General features: G+C 40.4%; 1 protein-coding gene and 2 long non-coding RNA genes across 3 annotated transcripts; all 3 read left to right on the forward strand.

Annotated features, from left to right (window-relative positions):
- Nucleotides 1–1,405: 1,405 nt before the first annotated feature.
- LOC124030593 (cytoskeletal protein Sojo-like) lies at nucleotides 1,406–4,870 on the forward strand. Its single transcript, XM_046341863.1, has 10 exons — nucleotides 1,406–1,461; nucleotides 1,569–1,646; nucleotides 1,752–1,838; nucleotides 1,970–2,053; nucleotides 2,262–2,330; nucleotides 2,443–2,532; nucleotides 2,696–2,785; nucleotides 2,909–2,998; nucleotides 4,633–4,720; nucleotides 4,840–4,870. The coding sequence occupies exons 1-10, from the start codon at nucleotides 1,419–1,421 to the stop codon at nucleotides 4,853–4,855; spliced, it is 735 nt and encodes a 244-aa protein (XP_046197819.1). The 5' UTR covers nucleotides 1,406–1,418; the 3' UTR covers nucleotides 4,856–4,870.
- A 243-nt stretch (nucleotides 4,871–5,113) lies between these two features.
- LOC124030594 lies at nucleotides 5,114–5,809 on the forward strand. The gene is made up of 4 exons (XR_006837989.1): nucleotides 5,114–5,151; nucleotides 5,301–5,362; nucleotides 5,472–5,540; nucleotides 5,648–5,809. It is a non-coding gene; the product is annotated as an uncharacterized LOC124030594 (long non-coding RNA).
- Nucleotides 5,810–5,849: 40 nt separating this feature from the next.
- On the forward strand, nucleotides 5,850–6,997 carry LOC124030595. Its single transcript, XR_006837990.1, has 6 exons — nucleotides 5,850–5,914; nucleotides 6,044–6,127; nucleotides 6,337–6,405; nucleotides 6,519–6,608; nucleotides 6,772–6,861; nucleotides 6,983–6,997. It is a non-coding gene; the product is annotated as an uncharacterized LOC124030595 (long non-coding RNA).
- The last annotated feature ends 1,205 nt before the right edge of the window (nucleotides 6,998–8,202 follow it).

Below are 8,202 nucleotides of genomic sequence, written 5' to 3' on the forward strand. Positions count from 1 at the left end.
TCCAGAAACTCAGGACCTCCAGATTAGGGCAAAGGTTCAGCTTCCAACAGGACAACGACCCTAAGCACACAGCCAAGACGACGCAGGAGTGGCTTTGTGACAAGTCTCTGAATGTCCTTGAGTGGCCCAGCCAGAGCCCGGACTTGAACCCGATCGAACATATCTGGAGAGACCTGAAAATAGTTGTGCAGCGACGCTCCTCATCCAACCTGACAGAGCTTGAGGGGATCTGCAGACAAGAATGGGAGAAACTCCCCAAATACAGGTGTGCCAAGCTTGTGGCGTCGTACCCACAAAAACTCGAGGCTGTAATCGCTGCCAAAGGTGTTTCAACAAAGTACTGAGTAAAGGGTCTGAATACTTATGTAAATATGATATGTCATTATTATATATATATTTTTTAAATATGCAAAAAATTCTCAAAACCAGTTTTTGCTTTGTCATTATGGGGTACTGTGTGTAGACTGATGAGAAGGGAAAATTATGTAATCCATTTTAGATCAAGGCTGTACTTTCCGAACTCCACTGTAATAAATATCTTTCCTCCTCAGATCTACAGAGTCTACTGAAGCAGAAGAGCAAGCAGCTTGAAGAAAACACTACACAACTGAGGGCTGTAGATGCCAAAAATGCAGAACAGAGTATGTTGACAAGAGTAGTCATTAGAAGTCATTAAACATTTATAATCTTCTAAAAGGTTGAATACAATGATTTGATGTTAGTATTGTATTACACAGTGCCTTTTTGTTCTGTTATTTCAGTTCTGAAGATCATTGAACTACAGAAACAAATGAATGAGATACAGATTGAAGCTTCAAAAGGCAAAGATGAAACTGCATCAGAAATCTCTGGTTTGTCTATTTTGTCTCATGTTCCACTTATGTATGATCATTAAAATCTCACATGTTGAAAAGTGTTAAAAAGAAATGGGTTTGGGGAAATTGTTATGTATAGTCATCATGATGTACCGAGTATATGTAGCATTATGCTAACATTAGTACTTCAATTACAGTGCTTCAGGAACAACTAGAGGCAAGAGGAAGAGAGCGCCAGATGTCAGGCCCAGAACAAAAAGGTAAGCCAAGATCGGAGGTCCTTCTGATGATAGTCTGGTTCACCAGCTTGTGTAACTAGACGCTTGATGAGAGCAAAGCTGCTTGAATCATAACTACAGGTAAAGAAACAGAAGCACGCATCTCATCTGTCTAATATTGTTTTCTCAAACCAGACCTGGAGAAAGAGGCTGGGCGATAAGATGCAGTGCTCTGGACTCCAGGACCCGTGCATGACAGTGAGCTTCACCTCTCTCTACCTTTTGCTAGTGTACTGGTGATCTAAATGATATAGAACCCTATTCAAGAACCTAGTCAACAGCTGATTTGTTGGTCTCACAGATCTGCAAGATAAGCGGTTCTGCAATGAATAAACTGGACAATGTAACTGGATACAACGACAAACTCGGTGAGCAGATGAATACACATCAGTGCCCACTGATGAATGAGGCGAGTAGTCTCGTTTATCTTTCTGATTCAGAATACTACTCAGCTCATTTCAATGTGTTCTATCAGTTCTTGAGGTATGGACCCTGACTAATGAGGTAGACGATCTAAAGAAGAGAACTGTGACTTCTGCAACTAAGATCAATGGTGAGTATCCCTGTTGCCGCGCATTATTCATGGCAAATCATGTTTGTTTTGAAAGATATACATATGTTAGCATTGATCCTGTCATGATTTGTCCTTGTCTTTCAGAGCTCCAAAAGTTGCTGGACGAGAAGATCAAAGAACTGGCAAAGAAAACACAGGAACTAGAGGATAATGCTCCTCAACCAGAGAACGGTTCGTATTATTTAGCCTTTTTATAGTCTGTTTTCCATTGAACAGACAGCTTTTACAGTTTAGGTCCAGCCTGCTCAGTATTTATCTGTATATGATATTCCTCAAATTGTTAAGCTGTTTGTTTGTTGCAGTTCTAAGGATCATTGCAATACAGAATGAGATCTTGAACCTGCAGAAAGGAGTTAGCAATGGGATAAACTTTGACCAGATTGCTGGTGAGTAGCAGGCGTTCTGAAGAACATAGGAGTCTCTATGTGTTCAGCACATTAGACCAATAACAATACTATCCTCAGAGGGATAGTCCTTCACTGGTAGACATATAGGATGGTGTGATGACAATACACTGCATTTAGCCCATTGTTGAAGTTTTCAAATCCCATTATATTTGTAACATTCAAGATTTTCAATTATTCTTGTCCACAGCACTTGAGAATGAACTGGATGCATTGATTGCCACAATCGAGGAGAAGAACAATGGCAACTGTAAACAGAGTGAGTGTGAAAAGCCTTATCATTTCAGGGTTGGCTGCAAACGTGATTTGAATTTTCTACATTACTTCAAATGTTGAATATTGTGACATCCTGCATATCCCTGCTCATTTAGTTCTGCAGATCATTGCACTCCAAAATCAAGTGACAAGATTGCAGAGGCAAGAGTTAGAGTTAAATCAGTCATCTGAGGCCAAGATTGCTGGTGAGTGCCATTGTAATTTGTCTTTCTCCTCAGTACTCTTACAATTGTGCTGGAACTTTTATTATCCTTATATTTACCATTAAGAGCTTTTCTGTAGGCATACGGTGTAATAGAAAACTTTGTGGTGGAAAGAGGATAACATTTGAAATAATGTGTGTCTCAGAGCTAAAGAATCAGCTACAGGAGACGAGAGACCAGCTGAATGAAAAGAGAAACGAGCTGAAAGAAACTGACAGTAGAATTCCACAACTCAGTAAGTTGTCAAGCATGTTTCAAGGAGTTTATCTATAATCTACAAGTTCATTATTTCTCAATTATTTGGAGGGTGACTTCTGTTTTTGAATGCTTCATCCAGTGGCATGCTTTTATTTTTCAGTTGCAGAGACCATGGGACTTCGTAACAAACTGACAGAGTTAGAAAGAACATTATCAGAGCTCAAACGGACAAGTGCTGACAAGATGGAAGGTACATTTTGTTTAATTAAAATACTATTGAACGTCTTGTTGGGTTGATGCGAAGGGAAACATTTAGTTTAAAGTGGATGCTATCTTAACACAGGGGAGATTATAATTGGTAAGATACAGTGTATTCAGAAAGTATTCAGACTCCCTCACTTTTCCCATATTTTGTTACGTTACAGCCTTATTCTAAAATGGATTAAATCAAAAAATGCTCCTCATCAATCTACAGATGAACCCATAATGACAAAGAGAAACATTTTTTTTGAATATTTGCAAATCTATTACAAATGTAAAACTGAAATACCTTATTGACATAAGTATTCAGACCCTTTGCTGTGAGACTAGAAATTGAGATCAGGTGCATCCTGTTTCCATTGATCATCCTTGATGTTTCTACAACTTGACTGGAGTCCAACTGTGGTAAATTCAATTGATTAGACATGATTTGGAAAGGCACACACTTATCTATATAATGACCCACAGTTGACAGTGCATGTCAGAGCAGAAACTAAGCCATGAGGTCGAAGGAATTGTCCGTAGAGCTCCGAGACAGGGTTGTCGTCAAGGCACAGATCTGGCGAAGGGCACCAAAACATTTCTACAGCATTGGAGATCCCCACAGTGGCCTCCATCGTTCTTAAATTGAAGAAGTTTGTAACCACCAAGACTCTTCCAAGAGCTGGCCTCCCGGCCAAACTGAGCTATCGGGGAGAAGAGCCTTTGTGGAGATGGGCGACACTTCCAGAAGGAAAGCCATCTCTGCAGCACCACCAATGAGGCCTTTTTGGTAGTATGGCCAGACGGAAGCCACTCCTCAATAAAAAGGCACATGACAGGACTGTCAGACCATGAGAAACAATATTTTCTGGTCTGATGAAACCAATATTGAACTCTTGTTCTGAATGCCAAGTGTCATGTCTGGAGGAAACCAGGCACCGCTCATCATCTGGCCAATACCATCCATACAGTGAAGCGTGGTGGTGGCAGCATCATGCTGTGGGGATGTTTTTCAGTGGCAGGGAGACTAGTCAGGATTGAGTGAAGGATGAATGGCTCAAAGTACAGAGAGATCCTTGATGAAATCCTGTCCAGAGTGCTCAGGACCTCCAGATTAGGGCAAAGGTTCAGTTTCCAACAGGACAACGACCCTAAGCACACAGCCAAAACAACGCAGGAGTGGCTTTGTGACAAGTCTCTGAATGTCCTTGAGTGGCCCAGCCAGAGCCCGGACTTGAACCCGATCAAACATATCTGGAGAGACCTGAAAATAGTTGTGCAGCGACGCTCCTCATCCAACCTGACAGAGCTTGAGGGGATCTGCAGACAAGAATGGGAGAAACTCCCCAAAATACAGGTGTGCCAAGCTTGTAGCGTCGTACCCACAAAGACTCGAGGCTGTAATCGCTGCCAAAGGTGTTTCAACAAAGTACTGAGTAAAGGGTCTGAATACTTATGTATATATGATATGTCATTATTATATATATATTTTTTAAATATGCAAAAAATTCTCAAAACCAGTTTTGCTTTGTCATTATGGGGTACTGTGTGTAGACTGATGAGAGGGGAAAATTATGTAATCCATTTTAGATTAAGGCTGTACTTTCCGACTCCGCTGTAATAAATATCTTTCCTCCTCAGATCTACAGAGTCTACTGAAGCAGAAGAGCAAGCAACGAAGAAAACACTACACAACTGAGGACTGTAGATGCCAAAAATGCAGAACAGAGTATGTTGACAAGAGTAGTCATTAGAAGTCATTAAACATTTATAATCTTCTAAAAGGTTGAATACAATGATTTGATATTGTGTTGTATTACACAGTGCCTTTTTGTTCTGTTATTTCAGTTCTGAAGATCATTGAACTACAGAAACAAATGAATGAGATACAGATTGAAGCTTCAAAAGGCAAAGATGAAACTGCATCAGAAATCTCTGGTTTGTCTATTTTGTCTCATGTTCCACTTATGTATGATCATTAAAATCTCACATGTTGAAAAGTGTTAAAAAGAAATGGGTTTGGGAAATTGTTATGTATAGTCATCATGATGTACCGGTATATGTAGCATTATGCTAACATTAGTACTTCAATTACAGGCGCTTCAGGAACAGCTAGAGTAGCAGAGAGGAAGAGCGCCAGATGTCAGGCCCAGAACAAAGGTAAGCCAAGATCAGGTCCTTCTGATATTAGTCTGGTTCACCAGCTTGTGTAACTAGGCGCTTGATGGGCAAAGCTGCTTGAATCATAACTACAGGTAAAGAAACAGAAGCACGCATCTCATCTGTCTAATATTGTTTTCTCAAACCAGACCTGGAGAAGAGGCTGGGCGATAAGGATGCACAGTGCTCTGGACTCAGGACCGATATGACAGTGAGCTTCACCTCTCTCTACCTTTTGCTGATGACACTGAGTGATCTAAATGATATGAACCCTATTCAATAGGGCTAGTCAACAGCTGATTTGTGTTGGTCTCTCACAGATCTGCAAGATAAGCTTGGTTCTGCAATGAATAAACTGGACAATGTAACTGGATACAACGACAAACTCGGTGAGCAGATGAATACACATCAGTGCCCACTGATGAATGAGCGAAGTAGTCTCGTTTATCTTTCTGATTCAGAATACTACTCAGCTCATTTCAATGTGTTCTATCAGTTCTTGAGGTATGGACCCTGACTAATGAGGTAGACGATCTAAAGAAGAGAACTGTGACTTCTGCAACTAAGATCAATGGTGAGTATCCCTGTTGCCGCGCATTATTCATGGCAAATCATGTTTGTTTTGAAAGATATACATATGTTAGCATTGATCCTGTCATGATTTGTCCTTGTCTTTCAGAGCTCAAAGTTGCTGGATGAGAAGATCAAAGAACTGGCAAAAAAACACAGGAACTAGAGGATAATGCTCCTCAACCAGAGAACGGTTCCGTATTATTTAGCCTTTTTATAGTCTGTTTCATTGAACAGACAGCTTTTACAGTTTAGGTCAGCCTGCTCAGTATTTATCTGTATATGATATTCCTCAAATTGTTAAGCTGTTTGTTTGTTGCAGTTCTAAGGATCATTGCAATACAGAATGAGATCTTGAACCTGCAGAAAGGAGTTAGCAATGGGATAAACTTTGACCAGATTGCTGGTGAGTAGCAGGCGTTCTGGAAGAACATAGGAGTCTCTATGTGTTCAGCACATTAGACCAATAACAATACTATCCTCAGAGGGATAGTCCTTCACTGGTAGACATATAGGATGGTGTGATGACAATACACTGCATTTAGCCCATTCATTGAAGTTTTCAAATCCCATTATATTGTAACATTCAAGATTTTCAATTATTCTTGTCCACAGCACTTGAGAATGAACTGGATGCATTGATTGCCACAATCGAGGAGAAGAACAATGGCAACTGTAAACAGAGTGAGTGTGAAAAGCCTTATCATTTCAGGGGTTGGCTGCAAACGTGATTTGAATTTTCTACATTAATTCAAATGTTGAATATTGTGACATCCTGCATATCCCTGCTCATTTAGTTCTGCAGATCATTGCACTCCAAAATCAAGTGACAAGATTGCAGAGGCAAGAGTTAGAGTTAAATCAGTCATCTGAGGCCAAGATTGCTGGTGAGTGCCATTGTAATTTTGTCTTTCCTCCTCAGTACTCTTACAATTGTGCTGGAACTTTTATTATCCTTATATTTACCATTAAGAGCTTTTCTGTAGGCATACGGTGTAATAGAAAACTTTGTGGTGAAGAGGATAACATTTGAAATAATGTGTGTCTCAGAGCTAAAGAATCAGCTACAGGAGACGAGAGACCAGCTGAATGAAAAAGAAAACGAGCTGAAAGAAACTGACAGTAGAATTCCACAACTCAGTAAGTTGTCAAGCATGTTTCAAGGAGTTTATCTATAATCTACAAGTTCATTATTTCTCAATTATTTGGAGGGTGACTTCTGTTTTGAATGCTTCATCCAGTGGCATGCTTTTATTTTCAGTTGCAGAGATCATGGGACTTCGTAACAAACTGACAGAGTTAGAAAGAACATTATCAGAGCTCAAACGGACAAGTGCTGACAAGATGGAAGGTACATTTTGTTTAATTAAAATACTATTGAACGTCTTGTTGGGTTGATGCGAAGGGAAACATTTAGTTTAAAGTGGATGCTATCTTACCCAGGAGATTATAATTGGTAAGATACAGTGTATTCGGAAAGTATTCAGACTCCCTCACTTTTCCCATATTTTGTTACGTTACAGCCTTATTCTAAAATGGATTAAATCAAAAAATGCCCTCATCAATCTACAGATGAACCCATAATGACAAAGAGAAACATTTTTTTTTTTTTGCAAATCTATTACAATGTAAAACTGGAAATACCTTATTGACATAAGTATTCAGACCCTTTGCTGTGAGACTAGAAATTCGAGATCAGGTGCATCCTGTTTCCATTGATCATCCTTGATGTTTCTACAACTTGACTGGGAAAGTCCAACTGTGGTAAATTCAATTGATTAGACATGATTTGGAAAGGCACACACTTATCTATATAATGACCCACAGTTGACAGTGCATGTCAGAGCAGAAACTAAGCCATGAGGTCGAAGGAATTGTCCAGTAGAGCTCCGAGACAGGGTTGTCGTCAAGGCACAGATCTGGCGAAGGGCACCAAAACATTTCTACAGCATTGGAGATCCCCACAGTGGCCTCCATCGCTCTTAAATTGAAGAAGTTTGTAACCACCAAGACTCTTCCAAGAGCTGGCCTCCCGGCCAAACTGAGCTATCGGGGAGAAGAGCCTTTGTGGAGATGGGCGACACTTCCAGAAGGAAAGCCATCTCTGCAGCACCACCAATGAGGCCTTTTTGGTAGTATGGCCAGACGGAAGCCACTCCTCAATAAAAAGGCACATGACAGGACTGTCAGACCATGAGAAACAATATTTTCTGGTCTGATGAAACCAATATTGAACTCTTGTTCTGAATGCCAAGTGTCATGTCTGGAGGAAACCAGGCACCGCTCATCATCTGGCCAATACCATCCATACAGTGAAGCGTGGTGGTGGCAGCATCATGCTGTGGGGATGTTTTTACATTTACATTTACATTTAAGTCATTTAGCAGACGCTCTTATCCAGAGCGACTTCAGTGGCAGGGAGACTAGTCAGGATTGAGTGAAAGATGAATGGCTCAAAGTACAGAGAGATCCTTGATGAAA

The sequence above is a fragment of the Oncorhynchus gorbuscha genome, unplaced genomic scaffold, assembly GCF_021184085.1.
Source record: "Oncorhynchus gorbuscha isolate QuinsamMale2020 ecotype Even-year unplaced genomic scaffold, OgorEven_v1.0 Un_scaffold_12808, whole genome shotgun sequence".
NCBI lineage: Eukaryota > Metazoa > Chordata > Actinopteri > Salmoniformes > Salmonidae > Oncorhynchus > Oncorhynchus gorbuscha.

Bases quoted from the DNA above. Each gene is read 5' to 3' on its own strand.
- LOC124030593 (XM_046341863.1), top strand. From the start codon at position 1,419: ATGAATAAACTGGACAATGTAACTGGATACAACGACAAACTCG. The intron at 1,647-1,751 runs GTGAGTATCCCT...CTTGTCTTTCAG, and splicing joins TTCTGCAACTAAGATCAATG to AGCTCCAAAAGTTGCTGGAC. The intron at 2,331-2,442 runs GTGAGTGTGAAA...CTGCTCATTTAG, and splicing joins CAATGGCAACTGTAAACAGA to TTCTGCAGATCATTGCACTC.